Source organism: Macaca thibetana, chromosome 20, assembly GCF_024542745.1.
Source record: "Macaca thibetana thibetana isolate TM-01 chromosome 20, ASM2454274v1, whole genome shotgun sequence".
Taxonomy (NCBI): domain Eukaryota; kingdom Metazoa; phylum Chordata; class Mammalia; order Primates; family Cercopithecidae; genus Macaca; species Macaca thibetana.
The window spans coordinates 28483681-28501715 of NC_065597.1; the positions used below are offsets into that span (position 1 = coordinate 28483681).

The 18035-nt window shown below is 58.3% G+C and overlaps 1 protein-coding gene across 5 annotated transcripts in view; it reads left to right on the plus strand.

Annotated features, from left to right (window-relative positions):
• GSE1 (Gse1 coiled-coil protein) overlaps positions 1-18035 on the plus strand; it is a 504030-nt gene that overhangs the window by 279385 nt on the left and 206610 nt on the right. Inside the window, exon 1 of one of the 5 annotated variants that reach the window (XM_050773600.1) lies at positions 11660-11748. The exons of 3 other annotated variants lie outside the window; for them this stretch is intronic. In XM_050773600.1, coding sequence (XP_050629557.1) covers positions 11706-11748 — 43 coding nt within the window. In that variant the 5' untranslated portion in view covers positions 11660-11705. Of the gene's footprint in view, positions 1-11659; positions 11749-18035 lie in introns of those variants that run through there. One more of the 5 variants, XM_050773603.1, reaches the window with a different exon arrangement.

Below are 18035 nucleotides of genomic sequence, written 5' to 3' on the forward strand. Positions count from 1 at the left end.
TTCAGCCCCTGCAGCCATGGGTCTGTTTTCTGACTCTATTGTTTCGCCTTTGCTAGGATGTCATGCAGATGGAGGCGTTCAGTACAAAGACTCCTGTGCTTAGTGTGCCAGGGTTGAGCCCCATCTAAGTTGGTGCGTGCGCTAGTGGTGGTTGCTGCGTGCACTGGCGGTGGTTGGTGCGTGCGCTGGTGGTTAGTTCCTTCCTGTTGCAGAGTAGTGCACCATTGTGTGGATGCACCACAAATGGTTTGCCCGGTGGAGACACTGAAGCCCACAGTCACACTGCTAGGCTCCTCATAACAGGCCACCTGGCTTGAGAGGCCACCCAAGAGGCCCGTCTCTGCCTGCCTCCCCCCACCGAGTTTCTGGTTCCAGGGAGACCGGGCCCACGTGCTGTAAGCAAGATGCGTCCCCACCCAAGGCCCATGTCTCGGTGTCAGGTTAGACCATGGCTGAAGATGCATCTTTGTCCCTGCCAGAGAGACCTGTGTCCGGCACGAATAATTGGATTTTAATGAAACGAACGGGAGTGCTGAAGCCGTTTGCCACCCTGGCCTGCATCGAGGCCCCGCAATTAAGCCGATTATGTTTTGAGAGTCAAGCTGTCTGACTCCTCGCGTCCCTAATGTGATGATGTTTGATGACCCTGCCAGCGCGGTTATTTATTTATTTACCCAACTCTCATCAGCTGGGACGTGCCAGTGGGCCCTGGTAATTAACAGCGGGTGCTGAGCGTGTGTGTTCCCACCCCGGCCCCCGCCTCTGCCTCTGTCTGGCAACTCAGGGCATCACCTGGGGACAGACTCTAACGAATGCGGATGGCCAGGCCACACCCCCACGGACTCTGAGTTGGTTGATCTGGGACTGTGGCAAGGCTACTGGGATTTTTCAAAGCTACCCCAGCGGGGCCCAGAAGCCCCTGGTCTAAAGGTCACAGATTCTCCTGGAAGCCTGGGTTGCTGCTGCATCTCACAGGGCCTCCCTCCTTCCTTGGAATCCCCTGCCCCAGTGGGCCCAGGCTGTTCCCACTGGGAGGCCTGTGGTCTTCTCCTGAAGGCCTCACTGAAACTCAGAGAAGGATTTGACCCTCAGCACAAGCCCTGGGAGAGAGAAACCCCTGGTGGGCGGTGGGCAGAACTCCGGGCATCTTTTCTGTTAGTGGCAGCAGTTTAGCATTCTCTCTCCCCTGTTCGTTTTGTTAACAAACTGGGGTTGGGCCCCTCCCTCTGCCAGGCGCTGGGCTAGGCGAGTGCTGCAGTACTGGGTGGGGGGCTGAGCGGTTGCTCGGTGCCTCCAACCCCACCCACCCTGTGGGCACTGAGGGTCCTCCCTGGAGCTGTCTGCTGTCTCTGGCTGTGCGGTTGGCAATTTACCTCTGTGTTTTGGTTTTGTGTCCCCAGTGCTGCTGGCCCAGGGCAGAGGGACACCAGGATTCTTTGTGACCTTGGACAGATGAGTCACGGACGCCCCTGGGTCTGGGTCCCTCACCCGTAAAATGGGGGCAGGGGGTTAGCAACTGCAAGGCAGTCCTTTCCCGCTCCCATATCGGAGGAAGGTTCTAGATTTAGACATTGGCATGGCTGATGGGGGTGTGAAGAAACGCTGTTTTGGGGAGCTCTGCAGTAAAGTCACACGGTGGCTCAGGGGCCCTGAGCAGCCTGCCCACCCTCCTCCACCTCCCTTCCCTCCGTGGAGGCTGGGCAGATCACTCCGTGTATGGATGCAGTGTGTACGAAGGACTCAGCATCGGGCATCCAGGGCGTGCCAGGCAGTGACAATGTATGCCGGGGTGGCTGGACGTAGGAAGCGAGGCAGTGGGGGCGGAGGGTTGGGGTATGGGGCTGCTTGTGGGGCTGGGTCCCAGCTTAGGTGTAAAGGCGCCTCTTTCATCAGAAGGTCGGTGGGTAGAGGTAGCAGGTCCCTCAGGTGGTGACCCTAGGGCTGAGGGTGGCTCCTGAAGCCCCAGCTGTTGAGGGCAGGGCTTGGTTTGTGCCCCACACCCCATAAGACCAGGCTTAGGTGAGCAGTTCCTGACGTGAAGTCTAGAGCCCAGGGGGCTAGGAAGAGGGGGCGCCACTGCCTTTCCTGTGGGGGGATCCTGCTTCATCCGGCGCCCTCCCTCACTAGACCTCCTTTTCCCTCTGCACAAGGTGGTCGCACTCAGCCAACTCTGGGAGGACCCCCGGGTGTCTGACCATGGCCAGCCTCACTTGCTTGACACTTTTGGACCTGGTAAGGGCTGAGCTCAGGCATGCAGAAAGCAGAGCAAGGGCTGGATGGGCTCCTCCAGGGTCTGGGGCCACCTGCACACAGCACCCCCTGCCTCCTTGGGTGAAGCTGCCAGCCAGGTCCTCATGCCTCAGGAAGGAGACTTGGGAACGATTCCATCCCTGCCCCCTGCCCTGCGGGCATCCAGCTTCAGCCCGGCTGGGCAGAGTGGCAGGCACTAGGGGTGGAGGGAGCCACCCTGAGCGTGGGGAGAATATAACCAAGGCTTGGTGCTAATCCTGCTTTCCAGTAAAAATAACAGCAACCAACATTTATTAAGGGCTGGCAGTGTGCGGGGCCCTGTGCGGAGCCTTTCCATACACTTCCTCACTCGATCCTGAGATGTGGTGGCATTGGTGATGTGTAATTTTCATACCCTCTGAGCTTCTCCAAGGCTGCCCCAGGCCCTTGGTTCCTCACCCTTAGCCCTGGTGGAGGCAGTGACCCTGGAGGGCTGCCCATGTGGCAGGGGAGCAGCCAGCAAATGGCTCCAAGCCAAGGCAGAACAGCTCAGGAGGGGTGGCCGGCCAGGCATGCCTGTGGGCCTCAGTTTCCCCTGCTGCCAGCAGGGTCCAGGGGCCAGTGAGCCCACAGTGCCCTTTTGGCTGGGCTCATGTTCCCAGGAGCATCCATGTAGCCAGGCTCCTGGGCAGACACCAGATGAGTTTCCTGGGCCTGCCGTAATGAATCACCCCAAACTGGGGGCCTCAAAACAACACACACTGACTCTCCCACAGTTCTGGAGACGTCCAAAGTCAAGGTGTCGGCAGGACGGGTTCCTTCTGGAGGCTCTGGCGGAGGATCTGTTCCAGCCTTCCTCCCAGCTCCTGGCGGTGCCGGCCACACTTGGCACTCCTTGCCATGTAGATGCGTCACTCCAGGCTCTGGCTCCGTCATCATGTGGCCTTCTGTGGGTCTGCATCTCCTTCTGTGTTTCTTACAAGGGCACTCCTCCCTAGGTTTAAGGCCCACCCTAATCTAGGATGAGCTCATCTCAGGAGCCTTACGTTAATCACATCTGCAAAGCCCCTGCCTCCAAATAAGGTCACCTGTGCAGGTGCAGAGGGTGAGGGTGTGGACAGATGTTTCTGGAGAGCCACAACTCAACCTTCTGGGTGCCAGGCTCTGTGCAGGCACCTTACGTTCCATTTCCTCCTCTGTAAATGGGGACACGGGTGCATCCTACGAGGCTTCGTAAGCGTCAGAGGAGAGAGTTGGGGTGATGACCTGACCAGCGCCCTGCAGCTGCAATAAACACCTGCAGATTGGATGGTTATCCCTTCAGAGCAGGGCCTCATTCTCTTCCAAGGTGACCCTAGGGTCCCTCTTTACAGGTGAGGAAACAGAGACTCCAAAACTCCACTCAGCCTGGCGTGGTGGCACATGCCTGTCATCCCAGCTACTGGGGAGGCAGGCAGGAGGATCGCTTGAGTTTGAGGCTGCAGTAAGGAGGCTGAGGCTGCAGTAAGCCAAGATTGTGCCACTGCACACCAGCCTGGGAGACAGAGCAAGACCTGGTGTAAGAAGAAAGGAAGAAAGGAAAGGAAAAAGAAAAGAAAGGAAAAGAAAAGAAAGAGAGGAGAGAGAGAGAGAGAGAGAGAGAGAGGGAGGGAGGGAGAGAGGGAGAGAGAGAGAGAGAGAGAGGGAGGGAGGGAGGGAGAGGGGGGGAGAGAGAGAAGGGGAGGGAGGGAGAGGGGAAGAGAGAGAGAGACAGAAAGGAAGGAAGGAAAGGAAGGAAGGAAGGAAGGAAAGGAGGGAGGAAGGAAGGAAGGAAGGAAGGAAGGAAGTCTACTCGTTGTGGGGCTGGGGATGGAGCTGGGGTGTTCTAACAGCAGACCCCATGGCCCCCACTCACACCCCATGCTCAGGCCGGTGTGGGGTTTACAGCGGCTGCCCAGGAAACAGAAGGGCAAGCACAGCCTCTGCTCATTTGGGGGCCCCCGATTATCTGGGCTGCAACTCAGCCCCGTTTGGAATTGATGGCTCAGTCTCAGATGAGAGACAAACTCAGGGAGCCTGGCACGCTGTAAGCTGCCTCCCCCGCAGGAGACTTCAGGTGGCCAAGACTTCCCACGTTGGGGAGTTATGCTTTCAGTTTCTGACAAGACTGGGGGGAATGTGACCCATCCACGTGCAGGCAGCTGTCTGGGGGTGAAAGTGTCCTGCTCTCTCTCCAATCTCACGCCTACCTGGGGCCCATCCTGCTGCCTAACCCCCATCCTGGCCTAAGGCCCTTCCCTCCCAGGGACCCACCCCCACCCCTGGGGTCAGGCGCTGCTTTGTGTGCCTTACAGTGCAAATAAACTCATAGCATCCTCATTTTAGAGATGAGGCAACTAAGGCTCAGAGAGGTTAATGACTTGCCCCAGGATACCCAGTTGTAAGTAACAGAGCTAGGATTTGAACTTGAGCGGCTGGCCCTCCCTCTCAACTCCTCCTCACCTGTGTCCAGAGGCAGCTGTGCCTCCCTGAGCTAACCCAGTCCTGGCTCAGAGGAGGGTCACCGAGGGGCAGGACAGTATTGTGGAGGACACCTGGGCCAGACCCCTGGTATATTGTTGTGGGGTGCAAAGGGGGTCTGTCGTCAGCATTATATTTGGTTTTGAGAAGCAGTGGAGCTGGGGCATCAGAATCCAGTGAGGCGAAGTGGGAGAGAGAGGGCGCTCCAGTGGGGAGGCCCTGCAGGAGGAAGGACTTGGAGGCGGGACCCTTTGAGCTTACTCTGGAACATGGGGGCTCAGCCATCTCCACCACCCTCTCTGCCTTCCAGTTTATGCTCTGGGACTTCCAAATTGCTTGTACCTTCAGCAGCACGAAGCCCACCATTTCACACTGCCACGAAGTCCGGGGTGGTGTGGACCCCACTGCAAATCCCCAAGCATCCTGAGGACAGGGTGGAGAGTCATTTTCCTGCGCTTTCTCTCTCTCTCTCTCTCTCTCTCTCTCTCTCTGTGTGTGTGTGTGTGTGTGTGTGTGTGTTCTGCCATTTTTGCTCTGCTTCCAGAAAGGACTTGAGGCAGCTAAGTGGTATTTAAAGAAGATTAAGCATTTCTAGGGAGGGAGGCTGCAGCAGGGTGAGCACTGGTGTGTGAGAGACCCGCTAGGAGGCTGCTGTGGTGACCCAGGGCCCTGGCGGGGAGAACCTGCCCTCTGTGACCCACCACACTCCCAAGCCCCGCCATTGCCAGGAACGGTGGGACTCACAGGAGAGACCATGGGCAGGCTGTGTTCTCAAAGAAGATGCCATTCACAGCACAGCCCAGGACAAAACGGGCCTTCCCTTGCTGAGTCACAAGAAACCAACTCCCGACAGAAAAGCTGACCAAGGGCTTCCACAGCTTACTTTCTGGAAGACTTAGCCAGTTGGGCTTGAAAGCATCTTCTGATAAATGAACCTCAGCAGTGAGCGTCCTGAGATCGCTGTCTACCCAGGGTGACTGTGGGGGTGAGCCAGGCAGTTCCTGCCTCCTGCTTGCCTCTGACCCCAAAAGAAAGGGCAGTGGGGTCTGCCCTAGAGGCTGTCGGGATTGCATCACACATAGTCAGATAAGGATGGGGAGAGCGAAAGGGTAGAGGCCCCGTCAGAGCTTATCTGGGCAAGGTCAGGACCCCAGAGCAAGGAAGACACTCTGGGAGGAGGAGAGAAGGGAGCCATCTCCACCCTGAGCCGGGTAGCAGGGAGACAGGGGATGGCGAGACTCCCCCTAGCCTGGACTGCAGCTACCAGCCTGGCCATGAGTCCCAGCATTTGCCCACTGCAGGGGAGGGGAGAGGCTGCCTCCGATGGTCCCTGATCTGGGGCTGGGGTACAGATCATCCTGGGTTTCTCTGTCCCGTAGGGTAGCACAGCAGGCTTCACAGTCTCCCTCGTGGTGATGAGAAATGTCATCGTCCCAGGACCTGGTGGGGGCTGAGCTCAGGCATGCAGAGAGCAGGGTGAGGGTGAGGGCTGGATGGGCTCCTCTAGGGCCCCAGGGCCACCTGCACACAGCACCCCCTGCCTCCTTGGGTGAAGCTGCCAGCAAGGTCCTCATGTCCTCATGCCTCAGGAAGGAGACTTGGGGACGATCCACCCCCGCCCCTGCCCCACAGGCAACCAGCTTCAGCCCTGCTGGGCAGAGTGGCAGACTCTAGGAGTGGAGGGAGCCATCCTGAGCATGGGGAGAATATAACCAAGGCTTGGTGCTAACCCTGCTTTCCAGTAGAAATAACAGCAACCAACATGTATTAAGGGCTGGTAGTGTGCGGGGCCCTGTGCGGAGCCTTTCCATACACTGCCTCACTCGATCCTGAGATGTGGTAGCATTGGTGATGTGTAATTTTCATACATTCTCTGTCTGAGATTGAAGTAGCTATTATTGACCCCATTTTACATGTGAGGAGACTGAGGCACACAGCAGTGACCCTATCCTGGTGCACTCTGGTTCCTGTCTTCTAGTGAGGTGCTCAGGTGTGATCTGACTCCCCAGACCCTACAATCTGCTCTGGGCTTCCCGAGAGCCCCCTCTGCAGCTCCAGCTGGCGCTGACCTGGCCTCCCAGCGCTTGGGACTGGGCCAGCCATTTCAGACCCCCTGCAGCTCCGGGGACCCCCTGCCTAGCTCCCGGCTGGATGCCAGGGGACATTTCAGAAAAGGCACAGTCCTGCCCTCAAGGAGCAGGGAGGAGTGCAGCCCAGGGAACACAGCTGAGGTAGGAGCTGTAAGGCCACAGGTAAATGAGGCCCTGCTTGGAGAATGGGTCTCCAGGTGCAGGTGCCTGGAGGGGAGCACTCGACAGCTGGAGCTGAAGGAGGCGCCCCAGGGCAGCCAGAGCTGAGCAGACATGGCCCTAGCAGGAGGGCATTGGAAGGGGGCATGGAGAGATGGAGGCCCTGTCCCAGATATCAGGATGCCCAGATGGAGAGGCTGGTTGAGCTGGGCATGGAAGCCCAGGGTCCAGGGGAATCTCCTGTTGATGCCGTCCTGGCCAGTGGCAGGGGCTTCCACATTGTGGGTGGCTATCACACCAGAGCAGCAGTTCCCAAAGTGGGGTTCTCCTGGGAACTCATTACGAATGCAGATTTTCAGGCCCCGCCCCAGACCTGCTAAATGAGAAATGCTGGGCGGCAGAGCAAGGCTGTGTTCTCCCAAGCACTGCTGGGGATGCTGGTGCTTCTTAAAGCGTGAGGCCCTCTGTACTGCAGGAGGGACAAAGTCGCTTCAGGTTCAGGGAGCCTGGGCGTCTTTCTACTGCTAACCCTCCATCCAAGGCCAGAGGGGAGCTGTGTTCCTTCACCTTCAGCAAGGAGGTACCCGTCTCCCTGCTCGGGAGAAGCCGTGCTGCCTGCCCGCAGGTCCGGGTGGGGCAAGCAGTGCCCTCCCCTCTCAGGAGTATTGGCCGCTGTCGCTCCTGCCACCCTATGCCCAGGGCCTTGGCAGGGACTGAGGCTTTCCGTCAGCTGCTGCCTGTGGTGACTCGGCTCATCATCCTCTGCTTACACAGTGGCCTCTGACACCGCCTGTGCTCATTCACCCAGAAAGACGGCATCGAGAGGAAGTCGGGAGGCAGGCGGAGTCTCTCTAGAACAACCACCCTGCCAACTGCAGACGCCACCCCCGGGCACCCTCTGTGTCTCCACATGCATCCAGGAGTTGTGGGTGTCCCTCCACGGAGCCACCACCTGCCCATATGGCTCCTTTGTGAAAATCAGAAGTTACCCCTTGCTTCAGGCAGACCCATCCCATGCCCAGGTGCTTGTTGAAGAGTAGAGTGAGTATTGGGTTTCAGCTCCCACTTGCCATTTCCTTCAGGAGCTCTTGTGCAGTGAACAGTCTGGACAACTATATTTGGCAGCCCTGTTCCCTGGGCTCCTGTTGGCTCCCATCACCATCCCACTGGCTCTTAGGGGCTTAGAGCACAAACCACCCAGCTGCCCTTTCACTCTGGGGAGACCAGGGCATCCATTTCCATGCTCTGCCTGGTCCCTTTTGCCTATGTGCTTAGTGGAGAGTGGCTGAGATCTGTTAATTCATGCCAAGGGCTGGATTAGAGGTAGAGGACTCCAGGGAGTCACTGAGCCCAGTCTGCCCATCCTGCAGATGAGTATACTGAGGCCCTGCAAGTTATGTGGCTTCAGGCAAGTCACTGCTGAGACTTGTTTCTCCTTCCCAGCGGCTTTCTCTCTTTGGTCTTGAGCACTTGTTTTGTGCAAGGCTGAACAGGCATTCATCCCTCCTTCACAGAGGGGGTTGCTGACACCCGGGGAGGCCGAGCTATTCCCCCAGCTCACGCAGTGAGTGGATGGCCTGGTTGGATCTCAGTCCAGGCTTCTGGCTCCTCCCAGGAGCTTCCCAAAGAGTTTCTACCAGAAAGCAGACCCTGTTCCCTGGGATCCTGTCCTCCTGCTGGGGTGCGTGAGCCCCCAGGGCCCCGCAGTGCACATACCTTCACCCAGTGCCTGGCCTCCGACGAGCAAGGACACGCTGTCCTGGGGATGCAAGCTCCTGGCCCACATCCCTTGACCAGATAAACACTCCCCTACAGACACTCCAGCCTGAAACACCAAGTGTGTTCAAGGTCAAATGGGCTGGCCTGGAGAAGGCCTTGAGTCCCTGATCCATCCAGCAGCCCTTCTCAGCCGTAGCTGCACCTTGGAACCACCCGGGGTGCTTTGAGACACACTGGGCCCCTTCTCCACATTCTGATACAGCTGCTCACGGGTGGGGCACAGCCTGGTATTTTCTTAAACTCCCCAAATTGTCCTGTCCAGCAGGGGTGACCGCCAGGGCTTACCCTCAAGGGAGGGACGCTGGACGATTTGGCCTTGGAAACCGCATTATATTGCTAATCTCCTAGACAATGGGAAGAAAGCACTTGGTAAAATGCAGGGTAGTTCATGTAAAGCCGAAAACTCTGTTTCCAATGTAAACTGACAAGCAGAAAGTGGGGGAGTTCACTTGTTAGGGTTAGGGTGAATGAGGCCTCAGCTGCTCCAAGCTGGGCAGGAGCCGGCAGTGACCTCTCATTGCCCGAGCTAATGTCACTTCCAAGACTTGAAGAGATTGGGGGCGTGGGAGGCCAGAGCGGAGCACCCATGCGCAGACACGGTCCTGTGGTCTTGCACTTTAAGGAGGATGTTTACAGGCCAAGGAACGTCCCATAACCAGGGACAGCAATGGAGAAGGAGCTAAGGAAGCCAGGGTGGGGGTGGGGAGAGTCTGCTGGAGCAGCTCAGACCCAGGGGACCTTGAGAGTGGGCTGCAAATAAGGACGTGAAGTCTGATGACAGATGGGAAAGGGCTTGGCCCAGTGGGGTAGAAGTTAAGAGATTTCAGCTCAACACAGGAAGCAATTGTAACAGTCACAGGCTGACGGCAGCCAGCCGGGTGGGAAGGAGTGAGCTCCCGAGTGGGAAGGAGACCCAGGGACCGTGTCTCCCTACACCCTTAGGGAACACCTGCTTCGGGCAAGCCCTGAGCTGGGCGCAGGGGAGGACAGTTCCTGAAGGGCCTTTGCCTGGTAGGGGATTGGCTCACCCTGGGTTTCTCAACCTTGGGACTGTTGACATTTGGTGTTGGCTGATTCCTTGGTGTGGGGGTTGTTCTGTCCCCTGCAGGATGTTGAGAAACATCCCTGGCCTTGACCCACCAGGTGCCAGCAGCGCTGTGACCCCCAGTTGTGTCAATCAAAATTGTCTGCAGACACTGGTTGCTAACTATGCCCTGGGGACAAACCCCCCCTCCCCCCTTTGAGAGCCACTGGTTTGGAACAAAGGATCTCTACCTTGGCTGCACATTGGAACCCCCAGGGAGCTTTAGAAAATACCAGTGGCTGGGTCCATGCCCAGAGGTGTGATGTCATTGGTCTGGGGGCAGGCCCAGGCAAGGGGGAATGTGGTTTAAAAGCACCCAGGTGGTTCTAATCTGTTGCGAGGGGTTCAAGACCCCCTGGTGTACATGGTTGTTTCTCAAACTTGACTTGTCATAAGAATCGCCTGGGTAGTGGCTCAAAAGAAAGCCCCCACCCCTTTAATTAGGATCACCTGGAATTCTCAGGCTGCAATCGCAGGGCTGGGAGAGCCATAATCCCTGTGCTGCGTGAAGCTCCAGGATTCTGAGCTAAGAGGCCTCGCCAGCCAGCCTCACTGGACCTCCTGCAGCTCCCCTCTTCCATCCCAGCGGCTGGGCCTCCTCTTCCCCTCCCCTCCTCCCCTCCCCGCGGACCTTCTCCCAGCCCTCACCCCTCCCCAGCTCCTGAGAGCAGCAGGCAGCCCTGCCCCTCCTTCCTGCTCTCCTCCCAGCCCATGGCTCTCAGCGCAGCTTGATTTAGTAGGCGGTGGAGGAGAAAGGCAGCTTGAAGAGTCACTTAGAGCCTCGGTGCTCACAGCACTTATCTGGAAAGGAGAGGCCAGCGGGCCCCGGGGGAGTGGGGCGCGAGGCTGAGCACCTCCCCACAGGGGCAGGGAGGCTGTGCTCGCAGGGCTGTGTGCACCAGAGCTACACACACCTTCTGCCCCCAGCACCCAGTCCCGGGTCTGCCCCTCCTTGCCAGAGCACAAGGTGTCAGGAGGTCCCCTGCAGTCGCCTCCTGGGGGATGGGCTCAGCTCCTTAAAGCCCTAGGTCAGAGAGCTCAGAGACTGGGTTAGAAGCGATGTCAGGTCGTCTGGCAGGGAGGTGTCCTGTGGCTGCCACCTGGCTTTTGCTGGGCAGGAGGGGGCCCTCCACCCTCCCTTCCCTCAGGCTTTTGGTTGTTTGCTTGCCCTCCTCTCCTGGTGCCTGTCCTCCTTCTCCCCCTCCTCCCTGATGAAAAATACAAAGAAAAATGCGCCAGTGCCCAGGTCTGGGGAGCCCCAGCCCCGGGGATGGAGAAATGAAAAGCGGCCCCAATTAGAGGCTTTGGTTCTGCAAACTTGATGCTCGGCACTTGAACTGTCACGGCGGAGCCTTAATTAGCAGCGGCGGGGGAGAGGTCAGGAACAACTCAGCAGTCTTGACAAGCGCGTTATCAAGTGCAGGGGAGCGGGGGCTGCCCGGGGAGCGCGGGCGGGGGAGGGCGGCGGGGGCGCCGCGGCGCGGGAGGGAGGCGGGAGGCGGGAGGCGGCGCCGGCCGGGCGGGGGACGAGGTGGTGGCTGCAAGGCGGCCGCGCGGCCACGGCTGGCGGTGCGTGAAGCCGGGGGCGCGGGGCCGGGGGGCGGCGTGAGCGGCTGCGGGGTCCCCAGGCGCCCCGGCCCCTCCCCGGGCTCCGCGCCGCGGGCAGGGCGCACCGCGCAGGGACGCCCCGGCTGCTCCGTGCCCCCCCACCCCCGCAGAATCCCGGGGCTCCATCCACGTCTCCGCCCCCTCCGGGCCCGTCCTCTGCCGCCCCGTGACGCCTCTACTGCTTGCCTCTGCCGCGGGCCATGCTGAGCAGCCCCTCCTAGAGTCCCCGGGTCCCGCGGCCCGGGGGGCGGCGCAGGATGCTGGGCATGAAGACCTGGTCGTCTCTGCTCCAGAACCTCAGTAAGTGCCCAGCTCACCGCCCCGTGGACGGGAGGGTGGGGGTCCGGGGTGGAACTTTCTGGGGCGCGCCACCCACCCGGGGCTGGGACTTGGCCCCACACTCACCCCATCTCGCCCTCCAGCCCCATCACCTTCAGGCCACGCACGTGCTCCCCAGCGCCGCCTCCTCATGCTGTCAACTCAGAAGAGAAGCCCTGGGTTGGCTTCCTCAGGTAGAAAACCCTTGAACCCCGCGGTCTGGCTGCGCCTGGACCGCTTCTAGGCAGGCGGGGGAGGCTGGCCTCAGACCCCGTGTAGGAAAGTGGCCGGCGGGTACCGGGCTTGCTGTACCCAGGGCTCTGCCTTAGCCTGGCCATGGGGCTCCTGGAGGTGGGTGCCACCCAGGCAGGGCCCCTCGTGCCTGCAGTGACGGTGGGAAATGGGGCTGTGTGTGTGGACTTCGCGCCCTCTTGCTTGCACAGGTGGGACCTGGGGTGGGTTGTGGGGCTGGAACTCTCAACCTACCCCTCCCCAAACTGCCGGATCACCTCCCTTGCCCCATCAGCTCCCTGGGGAGGAGAACTCCTGGCATGAAGGCCTTGTATCACTGGCGCAGTTAGGCAGCGAGAGGGTAAGAGTCACAGAGCCCGCTGAGGGTGGGTGGCGCCATGAGTCCCATCAGAGAGAGGGTGAGCGAGACTCTGAGGCCCGGGGCAGTGGCGCAAGGTGAGGGCAGTAAAGCTGGCGGTGGGCCACTGAGGTCCTCGGGCTGAGAGGTGGCCGGGGTGAGAGACGGAGAGAAGCCTTCAATGAACAGCAACCCTGGCTACCAAGATCCCTTCGGGGTGGCTCCAGTGACAGAGAATGGGCGGGGATGCTGGTCTCAGGACTGCTCCTTCCCATCCTGACCTTCAGGCACCTCACCTGCGGGCCTTTTCTTCCAGGTGAGCCAGGCGAGCAGCAGGGGGACGACGCCATCCCCCATGCCTGGCCCCTCCTGGCTGCCTCGCCTGCCCGCCCACCCCTCCTCTCTCTGTGTGCACCTCTCTGCCTGTTTGAACTGCAGCTTTTAAAGCTTTTTGCCTTTTGAAAACTCAGGGGGAGAAAGAGTCATTTGTGGAGAGGTCGCGAACGGTTGATGATTATAGTCTAGTGGGTAGAAAGAGCTTAAAACAAATCCCTGTCCATCAGATGTCGGCTTAGGCGGTTTCCAGCGCTCTCCTGGGGGGCCGGGGTGGGGGGCAGCCGCTTAGAGAAAAGGGGAGGCTTTTTTCCTTGAAGCTAAGTGGACCTGCAAAACTCTCTTCTTATTTGGGTGTTTGATCCCTGCTCCCCTCTGCCTGGCTTTCTCTGATCGCCGTTCCTCTGGGTGCCCGGCTGGTGGAGGAGGGCCTCGACAGCCCCTAGACGGCCCCTCGCCAGCTGTGTGACCTTGGCCCGGTCATGCGGTGTCTGGGAGTCTCTGTTTTCCCCCAGGGGTGATGGTCATGCGGGTTGCACAGGGTACTCACGAAGCCTCGGGAATGCGCCACCATCTCCCAGGCGGAGGGTGTACCTGGCCTGCAGGGTGTGGTGGTTGGATTCTTTGCTGCTCCCCCTCTGCCACACCGACTCCCCTGTCCAGGTACAGAGGCTACCTGCCTGGAGCTGGAAGGGCCCTCACTTTGTTTCTATAGCCCAGCTAGTGGGGCCGGGAGGAGCATGGCGGCTGGAGAGGCCTGTGTTAAGTGCTGGGTTGACTGCCCGCAGGGGCTGGTAGGGGCCCCTTACGGATAGAATGGGCCCTCCCTATGTCCTTTACCTGTGGTCACACCTCAGTCCTCATGGCAGCGTCTGGGGGAGGGCACTGGCTTCATGCCCTCTCACTTTTGCAGGTGAGGAAACAGCATGCTCGTTTTTCAGGGTCACACAGCTAGTGAGGTGCGGAGGGGAGAGGCTCATGGGAGCCTGGACAGTCCCACTCAGGGGCACGCTCCCAGCCAGCCATCTGTGGCCACTGGCGTCTCTTCCTTCAGAAAGATCCGGTCACTCTGATATCCGGGAGTCTGGGACGGCCCCAGGTTCCCGGCAGCATGCAGCAGTTGGGTGGGAATCCTGGGCTCCTCCATTGGCTGCCCCCCTGCCCACCTGGAGCTCCTGCCTCCCCAGCTCTCCTGTCAGCCTAATCTCATGCTGCTTCTGTGCCATGCCCTGGCCCTTCCCATCTCTGCTTGGTGCCTGGGGTGTAAAGGAAGCATGTAATAGATCCATGAAGAGCGCCAGACCTGGGCTCCCATCTGGGTTCTCCTTCATTACTGCTGTGTGACTTGGGGCAAGTGACCTCACCTCTCTGTGCCACATTCTCCCATTCGTTCCATGGGGATGGCAGGACTGCCCTGCTAAGGGTAAGTGCATCAGTCCAGTTAATGACTGCATACTGTCAGTGTCATAAATGTCAGCTGCTATTTTTTCTTCCACCTGAAAGTTCCTTCCTGCTTTTCCCTACCATCTCCCCATACATCAAGGCCTAGCTTAAATGCCACCTCCTCCAAGAAGCCTTCCAGATTCCACCCAGCCATAAGTCATCTCTCCTGCCTCCTTATGGTCTATGTTGTTGTTCTTCTCAGTGGAATTTATACATTTGTACCTATTTTCTCTCCCTATCAGACAGATGTTCCTCAAGGGAAGATCCTTTACATTCTCATCTCAGAATCTTCCAAGCTGCTGAGTATGTAGTAGGTGCCCAATAAATGTTTGTCAGATGAATAGACAGTAACCATTTTTCCTGCCAGACCAATGAGTGGCTCCACTTCCCAGCTATTCAGTGAGCACTTTGTTCTAATGATTAGTGGAGTCACATCCGAAGTCTGTCTGTACTTTGGGATGCCTTAAAATTGTTTCCAAGTCCCGTGGGTGGATGAGCTCATTGGCAGGGGTGTGGACCCAGCCTAAGAGCTTAGCTTTTCCTTTGGGGCCCAGAGGGCAGGTTCACATCTCAGTGACAGCAGCCAGCTGTGGGAATGTGAGAACACGGGCACTTTGGGTGGAACCACGTGGTCAGTGTTGAAAGGACACGGGGTGGATCATCCTCAAAGCCAGGTCATGGTAACCCGGCTGCCTGCCAGCTGACCTGCTCTGCCAGGGCCCAGGCTCTGGTAGCCGGGAGTTGCTCTCATTGTGCTTTGAAATTCAGGGCTATGGAGCAGCTTCCACGCAGGCGTGGTGATGTGATTACTCCCCAAGCAGGAGTGGCCCCAGGACCCCCTGGGGAGCGGGCAGGGCTGTGTGAACCCTGGGAACCCCTGCCATGGCTGCCAGCGACCGTGGACCCAGGCCAGGCTCTGCCCCTGAGATTCCATGGCCTCAGAGGGGCCCTGCTGGCACACACTGGCAGCTGAGCTCATGGGTCCTGAGGAGTTAGCAGCCCTGGGAGGTGAGGATGGCATTTGGGTGCCTTATAGATAGGGCCAGGTGGCCACGCCTTTGGCATTCTCGAAGACTCACTGCAGGTGGCAATGACAGTGGTATCATTTGTGCTTTTGTCCTCCAGTGAGGAAAGTATGCAGAGTGTTTCCAGGTTTGCGAATTAAATATATAGATAGGGAGGAAGATGGCTGGGCGCAGTGGCTCATACCTATAATCCCAGCACTTTGGGAGGCCAGGGCAGGCAGATCGCTTGAGGTCAGGAGTTTGAGACCAGCCTGGCCAACATGGCGAAGCCTCATCTCTACTGAAAATACAAAAATTAGCCAGGCGTGGTGGCAGGCGCCTATAATCCCAGCTACTTGAGAGGGTGAGGCAGGAGAATCACCTGAACCCCAGAGGCGGAGGTTGTAGTGAGCTGAGATAGTGCCACTGCACTCCAGCCTGGGCGACTCTGTCTTAAAAATAAACAAATAAAAAGGAAGAGGCCAGGCAGGAAGTGGGGCAGGGTGGGCAGTAGATGGCCTGGGCCCTGGCCTCCAGCCGCCGGGTGAGTATGCAGACCCCTGCTGGATGGTGTGGGCACCTGCGTCTTCACCCTTGCCCGGCTAACAGTGAGGAGCGTCCGGAGCCAGCCAGCCTGGGTTCGCATCCTGCTGCTGCCTCTTACGGGCTGTGTGCAAGACACTTGACCTGTCTGTGCCTCAGTTTCCTCATCTCTGGCTTGTTCTAGTCAGCTATTGCTACGTAACAAACTACCCCAAGACATTGGCATAAAACAAGAACAAAAATTTTGTTTGCTCGTGAATCTGGGGGTGCAGCTAGCAGCTCTCGCCTGGGGTCTCATGTTGTTGTATTAGACGGGGGCTGGGTTGGGGGCATCTTGCCGATTCTGTACTTGTGCCTGCTGTTTGGGCTGGGAAGGCTCAAATGGGTGGGGTGAGAATGCTGGATTGGTCTCATCCCCCCGTCTCTCAACGTGGTGGCTTTAGCTGGGCATCTTACTTGGCTCCCAGAGCCAGTGTCCCAAGAGAGGCCAGCAGAAGCTGTGTGACCTTCCCTGACCCAGCCACAGGGGTCACGCAGCATCACTTCTACGGAGGCAGCCTCCAAAACTGCCCAGGTTCAAGGGGAAGGTACGGAGATACCCCCTCCAGATGGGAAGAGCGTCAAAGAATTTGTGGACGTTTTTCAGGACCGCCACATACCTGCTGGGGGTGTTGGAGTTGACGGTTGATTTGTGTAAGGCACGCTTACAACATAGGGAGTAGTTAGTGAATGTCGGCACATCTCCGAGCTGGGACCTGAGACATCGTCTGCATCAAAAGCTACACAGAGGGACAGAAGAGAATGGGGCGCGGGAGGCGTCGGGGTTGCAGACTCACCTTCTCTCATGCCAGTGAGGGCTCCTTCTCTGCCCACCCCTCACTCTGTCCCTGGAGTGACCCCCTGGCCTCCTCCCAGGAGCCACGGCCCACCTCGAAAGCCTTGCTGGAGGTCCTGATGGGAGATTGACTCCCACCTGTTGGGTCTCAGGTATTTCTGTGCTTGGGGTTCCCTGAACCACAAGAGGGTGGGACAGCCCTAGAGGAATAGGGAATATTCCAGAACCATGGGCAAGGTACGAAACGCTCAGGGCCTCAGCCTCCCTAACTCCTTGAAGGGCTGGACCAGCTTCTTGTGGGGCCCTTTCCTTTTTTTTTTTTTTCTGAGATGGGGTCTCACTCTGTCACCCTGGCTGGAGTGCAGTGATGCAATCTTGGTTCACTGCAACCTCCACCTCCTGGGTTCAAGTGATTCTCCTGCCTCAGCCTCCTGAGTAGCTGGCATTACAGGCATGTGCCACCACGCCCGGCTAACTTTCGTATTCTTAGCGGAGAGAGGGTTTTCACCCCCATGTTGGCCAGGCTGGTCTTGAACTCCTGACCTCATGTGATCCACCCCCTTGACCTCCCAAAGTGCTGGGATTACGGGTGTGAGACACCACACCCAGCCCTCGTAGGGCCCTTCTGTGCCTGTGCCACCCAGAAACGTCATCTTGGAGAGCTTTGAGAGCCGGAGGGTCATGTCCCTCCCCTCCCCGCCTGGAGCCACACAGAACAGATGTTGGCAAGAGTGGCTGCCTTTCCCCGTCTACTGATGTCTAAGAGTATGAGCTGGAAGAAGAATAGCTCATCTTAGTGTGCTGGGGGTGTCGACCATCGACACTGGGTTGAATAGGGCCACCCCCAAAATTCACGTCCACCAGGAACCTCAGAATGTGACCTTATTTGGAAATAGTTTCTTTACAGGTGTAATTAGTTAAGCCTCTTGAGCTAAAATCATCCTGTATTAAAGTGGGCCCGTGGCTGGGCATGGTGACTCACGCCTGTAATCCCAGCAGTTTGGGAGGCCGAGGCAGGTGGATCACCTGAGGTCAGGAGTTCAAGACCAGCCTGGCCAATGTGGCAAACTCCCATCTCTACTAAAAATACAAAAAGTTAGCTGGGTGTGGTAGCAGGGGCCTGTAATCCCAGCTACTCAGGAGGCTGAGGCAGGAGAATCGCTTGAACCTGGGAGGTGGAGGTTGCAGTGAGCCGAGATTGTGCCATTGCACTCCAGCCTGCACAAGAGCAAAACTCTGTCTTAAAAAAAAAAAAAAGTGGGCCCGAAATTCAGTGACAGGGACCCTTATGAGAGACAGATGAGGAGAAAACACAGACACAGGGGCGGCCACGTGAAGATGGAGGCAGAGATGGGAGTGGTGGGGCCACAAGCCAGGATGCGCTGGTGCCCACCAGATGCTGGCAGGGGCAGGAAGGATCCACCTGAAGAGCCTCTTGCAGGAGTGGGGTTGGACATCTGGCCGCTGGGACTGTGAGGGAAGGCATTTCTTTGTTTTTAGTCAGCCAGTTTGTGGCCATTTG